The sequence below is a fragment of the Colias philodice genome, chromosome 9, assembly GCF_061535455.1.
Source record: "Colias philodice isolate Cphi_HAF_F1 chromosome 9, ilColPhil1 Martin Lab GWU primary, whole genome shotgun sequence".
NCBI lineage: Eukaryota > Metazoa > Arthropoda > Insecta > Lepidoptera > Pieridae > Colias > Colias philodice.
Genome location: NC_143094.1, coordinates 11,660,816 through 11,683,695, shown reverse-complemented (window position 1 = coordinate 11,683,695; position 22,880 = coordinate 11,660,816). Strand labels below are relative to the sequence as shown.

Genomic DNA, 22,880 nt, shown 5'->3' with positions numbered 1-22,880 from the left:
AAAGTTTCAATTTCAATACAAAAAATTTGTTGTCTGTAAAGTCGGTTTACTGACCATAGTTGAATGTGACAACGTCTGATTGCGCTTCTTTGTCGCTCGTTCCGCGCTCTCGCTTGCACTTCAAGCCTTACATGGAACGCCTCAGAGCGAGGTAACGCCGCATGAGTCATGTTTTTTCGTGCGTGCAGCTTGCTCTATCGAATTATAAGACGTTGTCACGTCAAAAAAAATTGCCATAACACAAAACAGTCCTGATACTCACCAATTGATTTTATATTTCACGTACATCATCAAATCAAATTTACATAAAACGACCATTTACACAGGCAAGAGCCGCTATCCCGTTGCGCTAAAGTGCTCAACCTGGACAAGTGGCGTGACATCTGCCTGGAGAAGATCTGCGAGTGCACGGAGATGATTGTCAACGGTACTAAGAACACAGGGGAGCAGTGCCGCTGCCAGCTGCTGGACCAACTCGTGGCGGAGTGCCTCGCAGCTGATGCCAACATTGATCTGGAGGACTGGAGGATTCAGAATAATTGCCGTAAGTTCAGGGATTAAACAATTAGAATAAGAACAAAATTTGAATTATAATTGCGCTTATGTTTCATTGTTCGTATTAGATTGACATTTCCTAAATCTGCATTGTTAATAATATTTTCGCAATGGATAGAGGGTAAATATCTGCTGCTTTATGAACGCTATCTGTATTTTAATTTATTTGTATATCATGAAAATATTAAGTAGTAGTGGACCTATGATTGCTCCTTGAGGAACACCATGAATGCAATAATTATCCCTAATTTAAAAAAAACTCGGTTGGTATTGATTCAGTTTATATTTATTGCGAGGATGTTTTGACATCATAAACGCACTTCTAGAACCCATGTTGTTACTTTTATCACGTACCCTAACTGCAAATATTAATGTGCATTGTATCAAAAGCCTGTATCTTTTCTATTACAAAAATTAGTGTTACAATCACGCTAATTCATTAAATATAACCTCTTTCATAGCAGCGAAGTGCCTTACGCTTACCATTATAACTACATTTACATATTCGATATTATGTGGGCAAATCCTCTATTTCTGAAAGAAAGAAAAAAAGCTTTAATGCCAACAAAAACTTAGACTACCTTAACTTAAAAAGTACATAGATATAAGGCAATGGGAACAGACTCAGCCATGCTGGGGACACCCGAACAGCGCTGATTTTCAGTCTGCCCACGTATTTTTCCGAGGTCCTACATTTATATAAATACTAATCAAAAAAATGTGTGCCCTCAGCGGCGGAGTGCCCCCCCCCACTGAGGCACCACGACTGCTACCGCAAGCGCTGCGAGCCGGCGTGCGGGCCGCTGTACAGCGGGCTGGCGGCGTGCCCGCCCGCGCCCGGCGCGTGCTTCCCCGGCTGCTTCTGCCCCGAGGGCACGCTGCGCCGCGGCGACCAGTGCGTGCTGCCCCACGACTGTGTCGACTGTGAGTGTCCACTGAGAAACAAATAGAAAAAAAATGTTGTGTGGTTTTATGAAACCACGGTAAAAGTGAAACTTAGGCACAAAATTATCGTATTTGTACGATAATTATTATCGTACGGTTCCGAACACTGCTTTATACCTCGGCAGCCGACCGTCACGCCACATGCGCTACACAGACCAAAAAGTTTGAGACGATGTAATAAAAGTTTCACTTTAAATAGAAATCGAAAAATCTTTATTAAAAAAGTTTTAAAGTTTTAAAATAATACAGTTTATATATATTTGGGAAAACTAAAGCCTGTGTAAAGGTCGAATTCCTCCATCGAAGCTCGAATTTCTCCATCGAACTTCGAATTCCTCCATCGAAGTTGTAAAAATTAGACACGCATGCAATGGTGGTGGAATTTCTCCATCGAAAGTGGAGGAATTTTACACACAACGTAACCGATATGTCAACTACGATCTAATGGTGACATTAATTGTTTATTTTATAACCGACAACCAGATTTAAAATTAAGTCCACAGATTACCTCAGTCAGCTGTTCTTATGACAAATATATTTCCAATTTTGGTAACGACTATTAAAGATATGAGACCCCATCTGTAACAATATTTTTTTGATTTGAAAATACAATAAAGTGACTATATAATACTTTTGCCATTTTTGACCGCTTTTACACTGGTATCGTCTGAATTCCTATACATGCTGTTCAGAATGAATGAAGAAAAACTTTTCTTAACCTTTTTACCCTTACAGGCGTTTGTAAGGGCACGGGCACACCGGCCAAATACGTAACATTTGAGGATGACTATCTACCACACCTTGGAAACTGCACTTACCTAGTCTCCAGGGACTTGAATGAAAACGGAGGACATAAATATCAGGTATAAATAATAACATCATCAAAAGCTGGCAATATTTTTTTTTATTATTTATGTACTTTAATTTTTCCATAGATCTATGCAACGAACGGTCCATGTGAAGAGAATCCCGAAGCTGCGTGCGTCAAAATCGTTCATCTTATACATGGAAACAACACGATACGCATCAGCAAAGATCCTGCTACTAAGAAGGTAAGTTTTTTTTTATTATTACCATAAAAGAGAATCTAGTACATATTATTTCATTTAATGCATGCAATATTTTCAAATTCTGTCTGTTTTTTTTTGCTTTTTGAACTGACGGAGGCATTTTTATGGATTTTAATAGGGTAAATAAAACTTTGGATAGAAAATAAGATACTTTTTGTCGCTATGTAATAAGATATAACTTTATTTGTGGAACGATTTTAAACATTTTTAATTGACAGTTGGTGACGCTAGTAAACGGTAATCAAGTATTCCGCTATCCACTTGACAACGAGTGGGCGCTCGTGTCCATGATGTTCGGACAAGACGTCAGTGTTGCCATACCCGACTTGTATCTTGAGGTAATAATAATAATTGTGTGAATTTTGTTTTATTTATAACATTAAATCACCATTTCAATTTATTTTATGAAAATAAAGATGAAGACGTTGGTGACGACGACATCAAAGATGATGATAATATTTTTGATGTTAATTATCAAGAATATGATATTATTTTACACGATTTTAATGCTAATAATTTAGTTATAAAAATGGAAGCAATGAAAATCAAGAATTAGGATGATATTATCATAAATATTGTTGTTATTAACGGTGAAGAAAATGATCTTATTATACATGATTCAAATACTAATACTAATTCTGTTCCAGTTACAAGTGAAACAAGAAAAAATGGAGATATTAGTACAAGTTCCATCCCACGTGTACGCTCGTCGTACTGAGGGTTTGTGCGGTGAGTGCAGTTCTGATAGACCGCAGCTGACCACTAGTAAGGGAGAGCCTACTGAAGACTTGTTAGCGGTAAGTTATTTGTGAGAGGTGTTTAATAATACGTAATGAATTAGATAAGGATCTAGAATTAGTATAAGTAATATGTGAAGAGATAACAAGTCAATAACTGCGTTAAAAACAACCGACTTCAAACTTGCACTTGCAACATTTACAAATACAGACAAAAATGCTCATAAAATAAAAACTACTGGGCCTATCCGAATAAAATTTTTATGGGACCAATTCGACACCATCCCGCATCGAACAAAAAAAGAATCACGTAAATCGGTTCAGAAACCACGGAGTAATCGGTGTACATACATAAAAAAAAAAACATACCGGCCGAATTGATAACCTCCTCCTTTTTTTTGAAGTCGGTTAAAAAAGATAAAGATATAAATGTCCTTGTTAGTATATGATTCATAACTGATAAATATACCAATAATTTCAATTTCAAAATCACCAAATGTAATTTTGGTAATAATAATTTAATTTTTTAAACAGTTTAGAAAAGCAAAAAAAATGTCTTGAAATATTAAAAAATATTAATGTGGCTACATTTGTGGCCTGGTTGGAATGAAATTTGAGAAACAACCTAGAATCAATTTAAATTGTTGTCCGCCTAAGTGCCACAGTAACCAAATATATTTTCCTTCTTACACTCTTTCTGTTCCGCACCTTTATCTTTGCCTATAAATGTATTTTCATTAATTATAATATGTTTTTTATGTACTTATATACATACCTCTATGTTAAATTATATATGTTTTTTATTACTGGTATTGTACAATAAAGTGTAAAAATAAAATAAATAAAATACCTATATTCAAACCCACAGTACGGCGCCAGCTGGCAAGCGAGTCCCGAAGCCCTAACCACCCTGGGCGAAGCACCAGAACAATGCGGTGAACAGAAACAAACGCGCTGTGAACCGCCGCCACCAGATCGTAACCCGTGCTTGCAAATACAGAACGCGGATAAGTTTGGCGCGGTGAGTGATGGTGATTGTATGGGTGATGGTAGTGATGAAACACCTATATTTTAACTGATTTATAATAAAATATATAGTTCGGATTTTAGTTTGACGGTAGTTTTGATGTACTGTTAATAGTTTAAAGATAATAGTATATAGTGTCAATAGAAGTGTTGACGGTACTCTCGATAGTAGTGTTGACAATATGGACTTTAATTTTGACAATAACATTATGTGTAGTAATGAAAGTAGTATTGCAATCGTTTTGGCAGTAGGTACTGTTAACGGTAGTTTTAACAAAAGTATTTTCGTGTCATTGATCAAAATATACTCCGAATACAATATGAATACCAATTTGGACGAAAAAAAAAGACGGGTTGCACTCCAGGAGTGCCGGCAGAAGTGAAAACTTAATTATTAACGTTGAGGGTGTTTGATATCCATCCGACTTACGCTTTTTCGATCAGGTCACGTGTCCTGACGCGAGTTTAAGATTTTATACCCATTACAGAAAAAGTGCTACACGCCGCTAAAGAAGTTTTCACTTCAAAAATCAAATATACCTTTTTTTAAGTGAAATGTTTTACAGTGCCACGCGCTCATAGAGCCTAAAGACTACGTAGAGAAATGCGAGGCAGAACTGTGCGAACTGAACACGACGGACGCTTGCACAGTGCTCGCCCGATATGCGGCGGATTGCCGTGCGCAGGGCGTGTGCCTCACTTGGAGAGATGAGATCTGCCCCTTGCCCTGGTGAGTGCCCCATGTGCCCCAAAAATTTGCCAAGAGCCAAGTTAACGATTAGGGCTTTTTACTAAAATTATACTGTAAATTATACTGACTCATCCTTATTTTTAATATTTGTAATCTTATATATAAAAATGAATCGCAAAATGTGTTGGTAAGCGCATAACTCGAGAACGGCTGAACCGATTTCGATAATTCTTTTTTTATTATATTCCTTGAAGTACGAGGATGGTTCTTATGTAGAGAAAACGTAAATATTATATACCACGGGCGAAGCCGGGGCGGACCGCTAGTTATTTATAAATTTAATTTTTATGGTACATAAAATTGTTATACAAATAAATAAGTAATTTTTTAATCGGCCGAATGATTTCTGAGTTAAATTGTTAGGGTACGAAAATCAAATCTTTCCTTTTTTATTAATATAGAAGTGTCTGAAAGGAATAAATATCTCGATTATCGAATTTGTAAAATCTATCTTCTACTTCTCCGGGGTCGTTAGGAGAAAAAGCTTTGTTGCAAAAAGCTTAACGTACTAATTTATCTGAAATAAAATTTTACATTTTCCAGTGAGGAACCATTCGTGTACAGACCATGTGTGGATTGTGAACGCACGTGTGAGAACCACGAAGACCTGGAGAAGAATCCCAAGAAATGTACCAACCAACCCGTTGAAGGTTGCTTCTGTCCTGAAGGGAAGGTAAGAACAAATCTAAAATCAAAACGAAGCTTCTTGTTTTTGAAGTGAAACTTCTATAGGCGCTTTGAGAGTAAAATTTTAAGGTCGCGTCATGGCAATACCGTCACGTCATATAGTAAGGCCACGATTTTGGTGTGTTTAAATCTTGCAAGGAAGTTTCACTTCTGATAGTGCTCTTTTTTAAACTTTTATTCTGAAATGTTACATGTTTTATAATTGATATTGTCATCAGGTGCGCGTGAACAACACATGTATCGAACCGGCGAAGTGCTTCCCCTGTGACTCCAAGAGTGAACATTATGCTGGAGATGAGTGGCAGGTAATGTTGATTAATGCTTTTGTATCATATGCTCCGATAAGACAAGTTTGTTAAAAAAAAATTGTTGTTTTCCTTTACGAGATTCGACAATTTCGTGATGAATACATAATATGAATATTTAATTCTAAACAATATATTAGGTTGCATTTATTGTTAAGAGTGTTTAAGCGTTGGTAATTGTCAACGACTTTAAAAGTAGTCTGATCTTTCACACGTCAGATTTTCAACATCTATGGAATCCTAGATGCTTTACAAAATATATATACAGGATGTTTCTAAATTTGTTTCGTTTTCTCCACGCCCAGGAGGACGCATGCACAAAGTGCACGTGCAGCAAAGTGGAAGGCAAGAACCTGGCGCACGTGGCGTGCACGACGCAGACCTGCACCGTGCCCATGTGCTCTGAAAACGAGAACCTCATCAAGAAACCCACTAAGCACTCGGCCTGCTGCCCGAAGTATATGTGCCGTAAGTTTTTTTTTTATTCTTAACGAAAAAATTGATTTTTTTAGAATAGAAAAATTTGATAACAATGCGGAATTTGAACCCCCGTCTTTCTGCCAAATCGAGGCATCGCCTAACCTCTCGGTCACCCGTGAATCTATCGCAGTAATCGAATTTCCTCTACTCTATCTCTTCTTTTCGTAGTTTTATTTGGTTCACAAATTAGAATTAACACAAATAGACTTGAAAACTATTTATAAAGAACAATTTGCGGTGTAATCCCTAAATGAGTGAGCACATCATGCTTTAGATTCTCTTACTCGAGGAATAAAATCTTCCTTCCTCCATTTCTGTCTAAACTAAGTTTAGTCGAGCTAATTACACATAAAGTTATACTTCATCTACTAAACACATGAAAATAAAATAATTATAATCTGGATTTGTTGCAGTGCCGAAACCAAAGAAAAATAAGCCAAATTGCAAGGACCCTATCTTAATAGTATGTGGCTTCGGACAAGTGCGTAAACAGAAAACAAATGCCGAAGGGTGTAGCGAATTCACTTGTGGTAAGTTTTGTTCAGCCAATAAAAACACACCATCAAAATAAAATAGTATTTATATTTGTGTAAACTATTCTGTAATTTAAGTTAGCTGAATTAGGACTCTCAAATTACGATAAAATTTCAACAGTGCCAAAAAAATTATCAAAATACTTTCTTAAATAAGAATTATTTAACAGAATGTATGCCAGCAAACGAGTGTCAACCAATACCCAGTGACAATGAAGTAGAGATGCTAGAGCCTGGAATGGAACGCATCATTGACCAAAGTGGATGCTGTCCAAAAGTGGAACTTGTCTGTCACCCAAAGAACTGTCCTAAAGCACCGGACTGTCCGAAATTCTATAAACTCGAAACCGTCAATACTACTGAGAAATGTTGTCCGGAATACAAATGCGGTGAGTTCCTATAATCCTGTGATTATTAAATGTTCCAGCTAAAGAAAATAAAATTGCTATGCTGTTGTATTTCGTTATAAGTTATCATCGTGTTAAAAATAACTTGAAAATATGTATTGCTAATATTGCAGAATTACCCAAAGACAAATGTAATGTGACATTGGAATGGGAGGCCGCTGCAACTGGAGGAGAAAAAATGCGAGCGAACCCACAAGTTATGCTTAAAGATGTACGTAAAATGTATAATTTTGATAGAAGTAGTAAATTTTTTCAAGGAAATCAAGGCAGACGTTGTGACTATCTATTTTGGAACTTATCAGTTTTCAGAAATCTTTTCTATATAAATTATGCTCCACCACTCGCCGGTTTCTCACTCTTCAACAATCACTTTCCAAAAAAAACTTAACTGTTAATTGTTTTTACCATAATTATTTATTTCATCAATATAGCACTACTTATTTGTAGGTAGTCTGCAAACTGCATCGAATCAACCAATTAAAGATTTGTCGATGGTAAATGGTAAAACTATGTTATGACAATTCAAAAGTGCTTCTAGCAGTAGTCTAATTGAATAAATAAATGTCTGTTTGTTTGTTAAATGTTATTCAACTTATCTCCGTCCAGATTGACGCAGTATGGGCGGACGGTCCATGCCGTGCGTGCCACTGCGCAGGCGACACAGCACAAGCTGCGCATGCGCAGTGCACAGTAGAGGAATGTCCTGCGATAGTATCAGATGCGCAGTTCGTGCGTACAGCGAAACCTGTGCCCTTCGAGTGCTGCCCAAGAACTGTGAGCACCGCGTGTAGGAGTGGAGATCATATTTATCAAGTGAGTACTAATAAAGTAATACAAGTGAGTACTAATAAAGTTAGTCAAGTAATACTTGACTAACTTATACTTAGCATTATATTGTAATGGGTTTCCAGAGAGAAAATATTTATGCAAGAATAAGTTTCGAATATCGACGAAACACAATTTTTTTTAAATGGGTGTTTATTAAAAATGGGTTTATTTTTAATGTACACAACAGATTGGCGAAACATGGAAATCACCGGACAACGCGTGCGAATCATACCTGTGTAAAGAAGTTGGGGACGGTGAACTTGAGGTCGTCACCACTGTGCAGACTTGTGACACCACTTGCCAACCTGTGAGTACATTACTTTTCTGCGCTAATATAAAACAGTGAAATGATTTAATTGTGTGTATGTTTGAAATGAATACAAAAAAATGTAAAAAATCTGTTCACCAGCTGACATTATTCCTGTGTGTATTTTATTTTTATCCCGCGTCAATTTGGGCGGCGCAAGGACGTGCATCTATTTTGGTATAAAATCCTATCACTCATGAGAAAAATATGTACAAAATCTCTAAATTGAAAGCCAAACTATCTTTGGATTTTTCAAACGGATACTACCAAATTGGAGTATCACACGATTCACATATAAAAATAATTTTATATACCCAGGGTTGGCAGTACGAGCCAGCAAATTCAAGCGTGCAATGTTGCGGTCGCTGTAAGCCAGTCGCGTGCGTGGTCAACGGACAAGTGCACAATATCTCCACTACTTGGACGTCAGATGACTTCTGTGTTAACTACACTTGTGTTGACCTGAATGGAACGGTAAGTTGTGTTTTTTGTTATGTGTTTTATGTTTTGGTGTTCAGTTGTCCCTATTATTTTGCCAAAAAAATACTTTTATAACTCTGCCTAAATTGTTTTTTATTTTGTGTATAAATTTTCTTCGCTATTAAATTTTTATTTATCTCAACAGTACTTATAAAAATAACGTCTTCTTACTATTATGAGACTTACCCTGGAAATTTATTCTAATTGACGTTCTTATCATGGGCTTTTCATCTCGACAAAAGCTTTATAAGATTTACAATTAATTTTGTTTTATAGCTTCAAGTGCAGTCTTCAAACGAAAGATGTCCGGAGATTCCAGAGCCGATGTTGAAGCAATTTGTGTTCAGCGATGAGAAAATACCTGGAAAGTGTTGTACAAAGCGTGAACCGATCGCCTGTCGTGTTGGAAACGAAATATATCAGGTATGATTTTTAATTCAGTAATTTGTTGGTAGTAGATTATTCACGTGCTTTTGACTCTATTGATATTGCTATTTCTTCCAAAACTAATATAATATAACAGGTTTGATGTTAAATGTTTAAAGGCTAGCTTACAAAAAGCTCACAAGTTGTTAAAATTTATAATAAATAGTACATGTGTTTCTCTATGTGTGAAATCGACTAAAGGCGTGCTACAAGGTTCCATCCTTCGACCACTGTTGTTTATTTTATACACAGCTGGTGTCACTCACTCATAAACATTGCAAATATCATTTCTATGCTGATTATATACAGATATTTTCTTCAAGATGAGTGAAATGTGATGTAGTGACACTATGGTTTATATTTCAGGAAGGACAAACATGGCCGACGTCAGACCCGTGCAAGAACGTGTCGTGCACGCGGGACTCGTCCGGTCGACTGGCGCAAGTGGATAGCATAGAGTCGTGCGCTCAAGATTGCAAGCGTGGCTGGGGATACGAACCCGCACCCGCCGGCCAGTGCTGTGGCCACTGCGCACAGCAGCAATGCGTGCTGGGCGACGTGCTGCGGGAGCCCGGTGAGTGTGGCACAGGGAGACTGGGGACACGAACCCGCAGCCGCCGGCCAGTGCTGTGGCCACTGCGCACAGCAGCAATGCGTGCTGGGCGACGTGCTGCGGGAGCCCGGTGAGTGTGGCACAGGGAGACTGGGGACACGAACCCGCAGCCGCCGGCCAGTGCTGTGGCCACTGCGCACAGCAGCAATGCGTGCTGGGCGACGTGCTGCGGGAGCCCGGTGAGTGTGGCACAGGGAGACTGGGGACACGAACCCGCAGCCGCCGGCCAGTGCTGTGGCCACTGCGCACAGCAGCAATGCGTGCTGGGCGACGTGCTGCGGGAGCCCGGTGAGTGTGGCACAGGGAGACTGGGGACACGAACCCGCAGCCGCCGGCCAGTGCTGTGGCCACTGCGCACAGCAGCAATGCGTGCTGGGCGACGTGCTGCGGGAGCCCGGTGAGTGTGGCACAGGGAGACTGGGGACACGAACCCGCAGCCGCCGGCCAGTGCTGTGGCCACTGCGCACAGCAGCAATGCGTGCTGGGCGACGTGCTGCGGGAGCCCGGTGAGTGTGGCACAGGGAGACTGGGGACACGAACCCGCAGCCGCCGGCCAGTGCTGTGGCCACTGCGCACAGCAGCAATGCGTGCTGGGCGACGTGCTGCGGGAGCCCGGTGAGTGTGGCACAGGGAGACTGGGGACACGAACCCGCAGCCGCCGGCCAGTGCTGTGGCCACTGCGCACAGCAGCAATGCGTGCTGGGCGACGTGCTGCGGGAGCCCGGTGAGTGTGGCACAGGGAGACTGGGGACACGAACCCGCAGCCGCCGGCCAGTGCTGTGGCCACTGCGCACAGCAGCAATGCGTGCTGGGCGACGTGCTGCGGGAGCCCGGTGAGTGTGGCACAGGGAGACTGGGGACACGAACCCGCAGCCGCCGGCCAGTGCTGTGGCCACTGCGCACAGCAGCAATGCGTGCTGGGCGACGTGCTGCGGGAGCCCGGTGAGTGTGGCACAGGGAGACTGGGGACACGAACCCGCAGCCGCCGGCCAGTGCTGTGGCCACTGCGCACAGCAGCAATGCGTGCTGGGCGACGTGCTGCGGGAGCCCGGTGAGTGTGGCACAGGGAGACTGGGGACACGAACCCGCAGCCGCCGGCCAGTGCTGTGGCCACTGCGCACAGCAGCAATGCGTGCTGGGCGACGTGCTGCGGGAGCCCGGTGAGTGTGGCACAGGGAGACTGGGGACACGAACCCGCAGCCGCCGGCCAGTGCTGTGGCCACTGCGCACAGCAGCAATGCGTGCTGGGCGACGTGCTGCGGGAGCCCGGTGAGTGTGGCACAGGGAGACTGGGGACACGAACCCGCAGCCGCCGGCCAGTGCTGTGGCCACTGCGCACAGCAGCAATGCGTGCTGGGCGACGTGCTGCGGGAGCCCGGTGAGTGTGGCACAGGGAGACTGGGGACACGAACCCGCAGCCGCCGGCCAGTGCTGTGGCCACTGCGCACAGCAGCAATGCGTGCTGGGCGACGTGCTGCGGGAGCCCGGTGAGTGTGGCACAGGGAGACTGGGGACACGAACCCGCAGCCGCCGGCCAGTGCTGTGGCCACTGCGCACAGCAGCAATGCGTGCTGGGCGACGTGCTGCGGGAGCCCGGTGAGTGTGGCACAGGGAGACTGGGGACACGAACCCGCAGCCGCCGGCCAGTGCTGTGGCCACTGCGCACAGCAGCAATGCGTGCTGGGCGACGTGCTGCGGGAGCCCGGTGAGTGTGGCACAGGGAGACTGGGGACACGAACCCGCAGCCGCCGGCCAGTGCTGTGGCCACTGCGCACAGCAGCAATGCGTGCTGGGCGACGTGCTGCGGGAGCCCGGTGAGTGTGGCACAGGGAGACTGGGGACACGAACCCGCAGCCGCCGGCCAGTGCTGTGGCCACTGCGCACAGCAGCAATGCGTGCTGGGCGACGTGCTGCGGGAGCCCGGTGAGTGTGGCACAGGGAGACTGGGGACACGAACCCGCAGCCGCCGGCCAGTGCTGTGGCCACTGCGCACAGCAGCAATGCGTGCTGGGCGACGTGCTGCGGGAGCCCGGTGAGTGTGGCACAGGGAGACTGGGGACACGAACCCGCAGCCGCCGGCCAGTGCTGTGGCCACTGCGCACAGCAGCAATGCGTGCTGGGCGACGTGCTGCGGGAGCCCGGTGAGTGTGGCACAGGGAGACTGGGGACACGAACCCGCAGCCGCCGGCCAGTGCTGCGGTCACGGCACCAGTAGTTAAAAAATCCCCTGATATAAGTTATCTTATTGCCATCAAAATTCCACCAACTTCATAACTCCTCCAACTTAGCGTCACTAAAACAAATATACAATATACATAAGTTATAATATTTATCATCCACAGGTTCAACATGGAAATCCATGGACAACTGCACAACATACACTTGCGAGAAATCAGAGGGAGAGGTGTTTGTGACGTCATCTCGGCAACAGTGCATCGACATATCCGATTGTCCGGAAGAGGATCGCATCATGGAAGACTGCTGTCTCACGTGCAAGAGGAAAACGATGGATTTGAGTGAGTAGCAAAATTGTTGACATTGATATAATGAACACTATCGAATTATCGTCTATTCACCAATCTTTTTCTCTCAGGAAGAAGTTTATTTGACATAATTAATGAATGAGTTTTCTTCGCCATATTTATATCTACATTTTGCAATTTCTCAATTTTGATTATTGACAAATAAGTCATCAGCATATATAACTAATAGAAACGGTCTCAAGATGGATCCCTGAAGAACTCCATACAGAAATATGCAACAGAAATAACTTCAATAGTATTTTTTATCCGATTTATATACAAAATAGTAATTTTATAATTTTTCTTGTGATTTAATTCAATATTAAGCCAATATACCCTTAACATATAAGCAACAGCGATATATCAACAAAATCGATTGCTTCATTTATGGTCCACAAAATTTGTTTGTTTTTTATAAAAAATAATATATTATGGTACTAAAAAATACATAATATATTTTAGAAACGTGTACGGTGAAAGAGCGCGAAGTAGGTGTGGGCGAACTGCACATGCGCTCGGGTGCGCGTGGGGACTGCGTTAACTTGCTGCCCGTGCGCATACGCGAGTGCCAGGGACACTGCGAGTCTGGCACTTTCTATAGCAACCGTGAGTTATTTGTCATTTAAAAAAATATACTTCATATTTTTTTTTGGTATCTTATGATTATTTGATGTGAACTATGAAATGAAAAAAATGTATAACTTCTACTTTCACACTTTGACAGGTACGTAGGTACGTACGTACTATGTAGCGTGCCTCGGTGTTGACAATTCAAATGTGTGATTTAAACGATGTTTTTGCTGATTTTTTTGATTTGCTAACATTTTTCTTGATCCGATTCGTAACTACAATGGCAGTTGTCATCAGTTACAGCCATGTTATTGAAGTGAAAACTTCTTGAGCGGCGTTGAGCACTTTTTCTGTAATGGGTATAAAATCTTAAACTCGCGTCAGGACACGTGACCTGATCGAAAAAGCGTAAGACGGATACCATTCCAAAATATCAAACATGCTCAACGATAATGATCAAGTTTTCACTTCTGCCGGCACTCCCGGAGTGCATCTGTGCAACCCGTCTTTTTTTTTCAAGTCTTTTAAATTTCCAACATTCTATTCCCACAGAGACGGGCAAACATACATCTGAGTGCGAATGCTGCACAGCGAGCCTCGTGGAGCCGCAGGGTGTGGAGTTGGTGTGCGCAGATGGGCGGCGCGCACGCGGCTCGCTCGCCAGCCCCGCCGCGTGCGCGTGCCGCGCGTGCGCAGACACGCGCTCGCCACGTGAGTCAATCCATACTAATATTATAAATGCGAAAGTAACTCTGTCTGTCTGTCGGTTACTCAATCACGCCTAAACTACTGAACCAATTTGCATTAAATTTGGTATGGAGATATTTTGATACCCGAGAAAGGACATATCCTACGTTTTATTGCGAAATATGTACCACGGGCGAAGCCGGGGCGGACCTCTAGTAATATTATAAATAAATAAATTTTATAGGACATTATTACACAAATCGACTTAGTCCCACACTAAGCTCAATTAAGGCTTATGTTGTGGGTACTAGGCGACGATAAATATAATATTTAATAAATACATATATAGATAACACCCCGACCCAAGAACAAATAATTGAGTTCATCACACAAATATTTGCCCTGACCGGGGATCGAACCCGGGACCGTCGGCTCAGTAGGCAGTTACTTTACCACTGTGCCAACCGCGTCGTCAAAAGTACACAGCGTGTAGCTGTATGCGCGGACTGCTGCTGCTGTATGTATGTGAGAGCCACGTGGAGCTGGTCTGCGCGGACGGACACATCGTGTGAACAATGCTTAATGCATACCCAAGATTCTTTGAGCGGTAACACGGGCGGCTCGAGCAGTTAAGGGCTGAGCGACGTACACGGACTGCTCGAGCAGTCGGTCCTTGACTGCTCGAGCTGTCGCTACAAACAGCGCAGCTGACGGCTCGAGCGGTCCATGTAAGGCAGTGAATGAATGTCCATAGTTCACAGTTTCGATTTTTATCTACACATTATGACTACGTACTTTGTATTTATATCGGCTCCATAGACTGCTAGGAGCTAGAGTTTACCGCTAGACCTAATCATATCTCACAATAATTAACCCTATGCATGTGTTAAAAATATTTCGTAACCCACGAAATAAATTAAGAAAACACATGAATCTTATTTTAACATTTTTCTATTTTCAGTTTCCGGCACAAAGACCAACGTGATCCCCGAGTTCTACAAAAGATCGTTCCCGCCGGAGCAGTGAGATCGTCGGAGTTTAGTTTATGAGATTTCTTGTGTATACCATGTAAAATATATTATGAAATGATGTAAAATATACTATTGAATTTCATCTGTTGTTTTATTTGGGATCAACCTTTTTAACCAAAAATTACCTCAAAATAAAAACCTAACTATAGGTGTAGGTAACAGTTATGTAGCCAAACCATTTCCATACATTAAATAATATTTTAAAGAAATTCTATCAGAAGTTTTCTGTGTCACTGATCCATATTTCAACTAATCTACAGGCTACAAGTTTATTTAAAATATTGCACGCCTCATAAGCGAAGCGTGGTGGGTACTACTGTCACTTCGCGCAAAACATCTGATTTTTCAAACTTAAAATGTCTTTATGTATCATACATTGCACTTGTAAGATAATACATACACACACATATTAAGAAAAAACACTATTTTTAACGTTCATGATATTTTTGATGTCATTTTTGTTATTTAAACTAGTTAAAAAACAGTTTAAAAAAGTTCTGTCTTGGACGTCCGTGTGTCTGTATGTGCGGATCCTCTTTCTTGTTAACACGATAGCGACCGAAATACTTTACTAATCGAGTCTTTTTTTTTCTCTTACGCTTGAGTATGCTCAGGAATAGAACCCTTTCATTTTTCAGGGTCTGATTCGATGTGGTTTAATTGTTATTAAATAAACAAAAATAATAATTAATAAATTTTTTTTTAAAAAAAAAAATTATGAGGCGTGCACTTTTGGATTTTCCAAATTATTTTTTTTTATTATTGGCTATAACATTAATACAATAATTGTTATTGATAATATTGTGATAATATTATGTATGAAATAGTTGAAAATATTCGAGTAAAAAATATTCTGAATTGAAAATGTCTTAACTAATAGGTTTTTTGATAAAATTGATAGTTGGTGAAATCATAAGAGTTTGAATTTATTTTTATTATTGACCAGCTAGCTTAGGTAGTTAAAATCTATTGCTTTTGTGTGTACATATTGTGAATACACCATAAAAATGATGTCAATAAGCACAATATCACATAATATTATCCCTAAGTACTATCCAATAAGCTTCAGTTTACTCACAGTTTACTGTTACGAAATGATGTTTGATTCTTTCGATAAAATTTTGCAAACACAATCAAGATAGTTTCTTTAGCTATCGGTACAGTTTTAGTTTTGTTTTTGTACAGCAGTTTTTAGCTTTTCTTCCAAGTCCATTTTGTAGCAGGTTTAGGTATGAATTTCATGGTACGTTCAGACGCGTAGCCAGAGCCCGTGTGCTTATGGTACAAACAAATAAACATGGGCGCATGCACAAACAACATGTTTACATGCTTGTGCTCGTTGAATGTCGCTTTGAACGCAAGCGTCTGAACGCGGCATAAAAATGGAAAGGACAAAATATGTTGAACGTGAGGTAGGATTCGTAACCGCATCTTTTGACGTGTATAAAAATACACACATCAACCTATTCTTCATAGATTTTTAGATATTTGTACAATACCCTAGACATTGTTCATATGTGTATATTCGAGACTGCCTGTATAATATAAGGTACTTTCAGGAAAAAATAAAACAAATTTTTTCAACAAAATCTTTAGTGCCATAAAAATTACAATACATATAAATAATGTACATACATAAATAATTAACATGATCCATCCACCACATTAAGCCTTTTTATGTTTGTCATGGCATTCGCGTCACACGAATTAAATATTTCGAGTCTCAAAAAGTTTTAAGCATTTTAGATATGAGACAAGGGTGGAAAAATTGTAAATTCTGGGGAAAAGTTATTTATTTATCACTAAATTCTTCATTCACATGATAGATTCGTCCTCTTTGTCGTTACATGGGGTTGGTTCTGCGTTATTTTCTGGCTCTTTAACTTTCTCTTCTTCTATTTTTTGTTCTTCTTCTTTCTGTTTCTGCTGTTTCAGCATCTCTGATAGATATTTACACCGCTGCATACATTCCTCCTGTAAAAATAATGATTTTTATTAATAAAACATGTTCCGTTTTATCGTTCTTTGCAAAATTTTGGCACAAATTAAATTTTTAAGTCTTGTAACTGGCCATTCGGCCGCAATATCATATTGCACGCCTCATAAGCGAAGCGTTGAGGTGGGTACTACTGTCACTTCGCGCAAAACATCTGATTTTTCAAACTTAAAATGTCTTTATGTATCATACATTGCACTTGTAAGATAATACATACACACACATATTAAGAAAAAACACTATTTTTAACGTTCATGATATTTTTGATGTCATTTTTGTTATTTAAACTAGTTAAAAAACAGTTTAAAAAAGTTCTGTCTTGGACGTCCGTGTGTCTGTATGTGCGGATCCTTTTTCTTGTTAACACGATAGCGACCGAAATACTTTACTAATCGAGTCTTTTTTGCACGCCTCATAAGCGAAGCGTTGAGGTGGGTACTACTGTCACTTCGCGCAAAACATCTGATTTTTCAAACTTAAAATGTCTTTATGTATCATACATTGCACTTGTAAGATAATACATACACACACATATTAAGAAAAAACACTATTTTTAACGTTCATGATATTTTTGATGTCATTTTTGTTATTTAAACTAGTTAAAAAACAGTTTAAAAAAGTTCTGTCTTGGACGTCCGTGTGTCTGTATGTGCGGATCCTTTTTCTTGTTAACACGATAGCGACCGAAATACTTTACTAATCGAGTCTTTTTTTTCTCTTACGCTTGAGTATGCTCAGGAATAGAACCCTTTCATTTTTCAGGGTCTGATTCGATGTGGTTTAATTGTTATTAAATAAACAAAAATAATAATTAATAAATATTTATGTATTTAAAAAAAATTATGAGGCGTGCACTTTTGGATTTTCCAAATTATTTCAAATTCTGTTTAATAGTTTTTTTGTAAAAAAAAACAAATATCCAACCTATTTTTTTTTTCAAATTTGTTACATTATTGAATCAATTATGATATTAGAGTTTTGAGGAAATTTCAACTGAATAGTAACAGATAATCGAAATGATTGAATCGAAGGTATGAGCAATTGCTATTAGATAACTCGTAATCGACCTACTTGTTCATCAACCATCACATTAAGTTACCAATAATGCAATTTGTCAAATAGATTTTGTCATTTCTATGTTGAAAACCACAGACATTACGTCATAGTTCAGTAACAAAATAGTTTTTGTAGGGTGATTGTACTTTTAAGATGTAATACAAAGAATAATAAATTTTTTGTGCAAAATTGGACTCAATCATTGCAGAATATTTTCTGTCGGACTGACAAAAATCCCAGATCAATATACTTAATCATATTTTTATGACAAAAATTTTTCCTTTAGAATCATAAAGTGAGCCTGTGGGTCGCAAATAGGTTCGTGTCAATTAGGAGGTTGAATACATCAAAACCAAAAAAATATTTTATAAAACCAATTTTCCAACAAATTTCTGTACATTTTTTTACAATTATATCCTTATCTACAATTTCCTTACCTTACTCTTCCCAGGCACACTATTAGCGATCTTGGCCCATCGATCTCCAGCCCCACCTTTGGGATACTTCGCAAGGGCTGTTTCTAACGCCTTCTGTTGTGTTTGAGACCAGTTGCTCACAGAACTTGCTGCTATGTCTTCCGCTTTGCGAGTTTTTACCTAGATGAAAGAAGTAAAATTTGTATTTTTTGTCGAAAAGGGAGGCTTCTTATAAAAAATTGCCATTTTCCCAAATTAGAAAGAAAGAAGAAATTAGGTATATGTAATCCATTTTTGAAGAGCACATAATTATCAGATTACAAAATGTTTTAGTTTTTTAACCGTGGCCTGCGGAAGAACATAAGAGATTTTTGTGTTTATTGTTATAAAACATCTTGAGCAACATTGCAAGAGTTACGTTGCCGCAGCGAAATTATATTTTCTTTAACTTGACCGCATTAAAAAAATCACATAATATAAAATATTTTTTATTACTTGTTACAAGATTTTATTCGAATTGTATTATCCGCACTATTCCTAGAGGCAGATATCATATTATGCAATATTTTTTCGCTATGACTAATACAAATCCGGAACAAGTATTTTACAGCAGATCTGTAAACTCTTCTTTGTTTCCAACTCTAGCTTTAGCATATTTGAGCACATCTCCGTCCATCAGCCAAGATCATGTACCTGCCTATACTGACCTTTTTGGGCACTTCTGGCACTGGTTCCACCTCCTGTCCCGGTATCTTGTAACAGTTCTCCTTCAACTTGGCCGCCTTGTGCGTGACTTCAGCAACAGGCCGCTGCAACTTCTACGCGACTTATTTCCCCACCTATTGGCTGGAATACCATCTCCCTGCTAATACTGACCTTTTTGGGCACTTCTGGCACGGGTTCCACCTCTTGTCCCGGTATCTTATAGCAGTTTTCCTTGAGTTTGGCCGCCATATGCGTGACTTCAGCAACAGGCCGCTGCAGTTTCTCAGCGACACTTTCCCACCGCCGCGCCGCACCCGCCGGGTAGCGCTTTACGAGACGAACTAGTTCCGCTAGATCGTCGTCCGTCCAGAGACCACCGGATATTATGGGCGGTGCTGACTGGGATACAAATTGGTTTCATTTAGTAAGCAATACACTTACATTTTGATTTATTATTATTTTAACCAGTAAAAATGAATTATGTATTTCTGTATTTTGCACTTCTAAATATTCTCGAATTGAAATTAATTTTTGTGTGCATCAAAAAAAAGGTACTTTGTAAAATACAGATCGTATAAAATATTTTTTATTTCACATTAAAAAATACGAAGAAACTGTATAAATCACTAACTCACTAATAATAATTCCCTATTCAAGATACTAGCCCATAAACTAAGAGTTTCCTGTTTAAGAAAAGTCTATTACTCTATGGTAGCCCCTCCTAGACTGACAGGCATCTTATCCATACTAATATTATAAATGCGAAAGTAACTCTGTCTGTCTGTCTGTTACTCAATCACGCCTAAACTACTGAACCGATTTTCATGAAATTTGGTATGGAGATATTTTGATACCCGAGAAAGGACATAGGCTACTTTTTATCCCGGGAAAATGACGCAATCCCAGAAATCCCACGGGAACGGGAACTATGCGGGTTTTTCTTTGACTGCGCGGGCGAAGCCGCGGGCGGAAAACTAGTATAAAATAACATTAAGAATCAAACTCACCGGTTTACTAACAACCGGCGCGCCCTCCTCCGGCTCATCAGCCGGTTCCAACAAGCACTCCCGCTCGGGCGGCACAAAGCCTCGCCGCTTCCGAGCGCCGCCCGCCGCCGCGCGAGCCTCCGCGGCTGCTGCTTCGCGAGCCTCGCGTGCTCGGTCTTCTTCTTCCCTACGATTATTTATTATCTATGTATACTAATATTATAAAGCTGAAGAGTTTGTTTGTTTGTTTGATTGTTTGAACGCGCTAATCTCGGGAACTACTGGTCCGATTTGAAAAATTCTTTCGGTGTAAGAGAGCCAATTGATCGAGGAAGGTTATAGGCTATATGTCATCACGCTACGAGTAGAGCCACGCACGGGGGTGAAACAGCACGGAGCAGCTAGTATGTTATACTTTACTAGCTGCGCTCCGCGGTTTCACCCACGTGGCTCCGCTCCTGTTGGTCTTAACGCGAACGTGATGGTATATAGCCTATTGCCTTCCTCGATGAATGGGCTATCTAACACCGAAAGAATTTTTCAAATAAGCAAAGGCAAAGGCGCGCGAATTCATGCGCGTGGACAGTAATCATAAGCATAACATTTAAACGCTCCCTAAGCTTAATACAGACCAATCTGTTTGTATTTTCTATATGTTTTTTCTTGTGTTTTATTTTTTATATTGAAATATTGAATAAACAAAACCCATTTAAAGATACAAATTTGTAATCACAGTACTGTGTTTTAATGTCTAGTAATAATATAGATAAGCACTGTGTAATAATGTAAAAGTAATGGATCATTAATTAATTAATGCATACCGAGAAATTACAGAACCAATAATTACATTAAATTCTCATAGATCTTTAAATAACTAAAAATTAAAGTTTCTATGTCAGATACATAAAATATTAGCAATAAAATTACTTCTCTTACTTTTTCTTTCTTCTTCTTTCTTCTTCCTCCTGCTGTTTCTTTCTCTCTTTAAATGCAGCTATAGCACTTGGAATGGCAGTTATAGACCACCAAATTGCTCTTGGTATTTGAAACGGCAATGTATCTTTTATACTGGGTTTAGGCAATTGATCCAATATTTCCGCTAATCCAGTGTCAAAACCAGACTTTTTCATTTTTTTACCCCTTGTAGTTAATATTTGTTCCTATAAAAAAATTCATGTTAATAAAAGTATATAACCTTACAATTGCAAGATTTATTCAGTATTTTAAAAACTTACTTACAGCTGTGTACCTCTTCTCAGCATATGCTGCCCAACCGACTAAATACTGTCCAAATGTAACAATGATAAATAAAATAATAGAGCCCTCGGCCAATCCCATTTTTCTGACATGTCGGTAATAATATATAGCTGATCTCCAGTTTGGTAATCCATTTTTAAGTACCTCATTATACCTAGAAAATTATAATAACATGTTAGCATGGATAATTAAGTTAGCAAAATTACAGAATTGAATTCAATCTCTAAAACATAAAAATATTATTTTAAAGGGTTTTTATAGTTACAAACATTAAATTGTAGAATTGAATTCAATCTCAAAAACATAAAAATATTATTTCAAAGAGTTTTTTATAGTTACAAACATTAAAAATTCATAGATTGATAAAAATTACATATTATCGAACTTAAAAAAAACAGTACAAAATAAAAATTTACTTTTAGTTGTAAGTCATAATCCTTAATGTTATTATTATGCAACACCCGAAATTTGAACAAACCAAAATTCCTTGAATTACAAATGAAAAATGACTTTTTAACTTACTTTTCTCTTTTACCTGGGTCTTTAAGAACATTATGAACAGACACTAAATTCCTAAACTGAACATCTGCATCGGGCGCATCATTCTTGTCTGGATGTAACTTTAGAGTTAACTTTTTAAAAGCCGACTTAATTTCAGATTGTGATGCATCCTAAAAACCAATTTACAAGAAAAATTTAATATGTATCTGGTATATGTCAGTAAATTATGAATATATTATGGATAAATCTAAATTTCAAGCTCTCATAAAAAAATACTCGTAAAATATTAAGTTATTTAAACATATTTTCCTCAACATTGTAGGTCATTTTTTTTCAAATTGGTTCGATATATCAAAGAAATTACAATACATGAATGAATAAGAATCTAATAGCAATAACTAAATAATAATTTTAAATCGCATACCTGAGGAACACCAATAAGTTCATAAAAATTTTGGTTCACTTCTTCTACCACGTCGAAAACTTCCAAATCGTCGTCGTCCCAAGCTGCAACACCTAATATAGCGCAACAGGCTATAAGAATTAAACACCGCATTTTATTTATTTCACTTGATTTATTAAAGTTTTAAACAAATTATACTTTAATAATTCATATTTTGTGCGGCTAAAAAGAAATTTAATGAACAGATACTACGGAACAACTGATAGTGACATATTTTGTCCTTTGAAGTTTGATAATTGATAATGAGTGACAACGTCAGTCGTGAACTTTCAAAAACGTTGCAATTACGTCACGTCTGTCATTCGTTTAGGAATGATATGGGAATATTTCACAAGAAAATAAGTAGATACTTTTTAGTGTACTACGTTATACATCACAGTTATACATAACAATTATTCTGATACATGAATATTGAATAATCGAAAAAATTCTAAGAAAAAATTACACTGAAAATTTTAAGTGTTTCAACATTTGAAATAAATATAATAAAAGTGTGAAACAAAACATGAAACAAACGTTTATTACTATCAAAAGCACATT

The 22,880-nt window shown here is 39.3% G+C and overlaps 3 protein-coding genes across 3 annotated transcripts in view; 1 reads left to right on the top strand and 2 right to left on the bottom strand.

Moving 5' to 3' along the window:
- Hml (hemolectin) overlaps positions 1 to 15,042 on the top strand; it is a 59,229-nt gene extending 44,187 nt beyond the window's left edge. Inside the window, exons 52-74 of the mRNA XM_089699526.1 lie at positions 327 to 544; positions 1,288 to 1,479; positions 2,236 to 2,363; positions 2,436 to 2,552; positions 2,789 to 2,908; positions 3,218 to 3,367; positions 4,176 to 4,328; positions 4,900 to 5,063; positions 5,628 to 5,757; positions 5,990 to 6,076; positions 6,382 to 6,544; positions 6,970 to 7,086; positions 7,260 to 7,478; positions 7,610 to 7,707; positions 8,103 to 8,309; positions 8,512 to 8,631; positions 8,950 to 9,105; positions 9,388 to 9,534; positions 9,904 to 10,111; positions 12,493 to 12,666; positions 13,135 to 13,278; positions 13,795 to 13,953; positions 14,891 to 15,042. Coding sequence (XP_089555652.1) covers positions 327 to 544; positions 1,288 to 1,479; positions 2,236 to 2,363; positions 2,436 to 2,552; positions 2,789 to 2,908; positions 3,218 to 3,367; positions 4,176 to 4,328; positions 4,900 to 5,063; positions 5,628 to 5,757; positions 5,990 to 6,076; positions 6,382 to 6,544; positions 6,970 to 7,086; positions 7,260 to 7,478; positions 7,610 to 7,707; positions 8,103 to 8,309; positions 8,512 to 8,631; positions 8,950 to 9,105; positions 9,388 to 9,534; positions 9,904 to 10,111; positions 12,493 to 12,666; positions 13,135 to 13,278; positions 13,795 to 13,953; positions 14,891 to 14,955 — 3,436 coding nt within the window. The 3' untranslated portion in view covers positions 14,956 to 15,042. The remainder of the gene's footprint in view (positions 1 to 326; positions 545 to 1,287; positions 1,480 to 2,235; positions 2,364 to 2,435; positions 2,553 to 2,788; positions 2,909 to 3,217; positions 3,368 to 4,175; positions 4,329 to 4,899; positions 5,064 to 5,627; positions 5,758 to 5,989; positions 6,077 to 6,381; positions 6,545 to 6,969; positions 7,087 to 7,259; positions 7,479 to 7,609; positions 7,708 to 8,102; positions 8,310 to 8,511; positions 8,632 to 8,949; positions 9,106 to 9,387; positions 9,535 to 9,903; positions 10,112 to 12,492; positions 12,667 to 13,134; positions 13,279 to 13,794; positions 13,954 to 14,890) is intronic.
- LOC149486155 (SH3 domain-binding protein 5 homolog) overlaps positions 1 to 22,880 on the bottom strand; it is a 243,113-nt gene that overhangs the window by 147,424 nt on the left and 72,809 nt on the right. The gene's annotated exons all lie outside the window — the stretch shown is intronic.
- Positions 16,536 to 22,582, bottom strand: LOC149486166 (uncharacterized protein F54F2.9). Its single transcript, XM_089699485.1, has 8 exons — positions 22,302 to 22,582; positions 21,899 to 22,047; positions 21,359 to 21,530; positions 21,056 to 21,279; positions 20,141 to 20,306; positions 19,305 to 19,532; positions 18,450 to 18,608; positions 16,536 to 16,934 (listed from the first exon to the last, which is right to left on the bottom strand). The coding sequence occupies exons 1-8, from the start codon at positions 22,431 to 22,433 to the stop codon at positions 16,776 to 16,778; spliced, it is 1,389 nt and encodes a 462-aa protein (XP_089555611.1). The 5' UTR covers positions 22,434 to 22,582; the 3' UTR covers positions 16,536 to 16,775.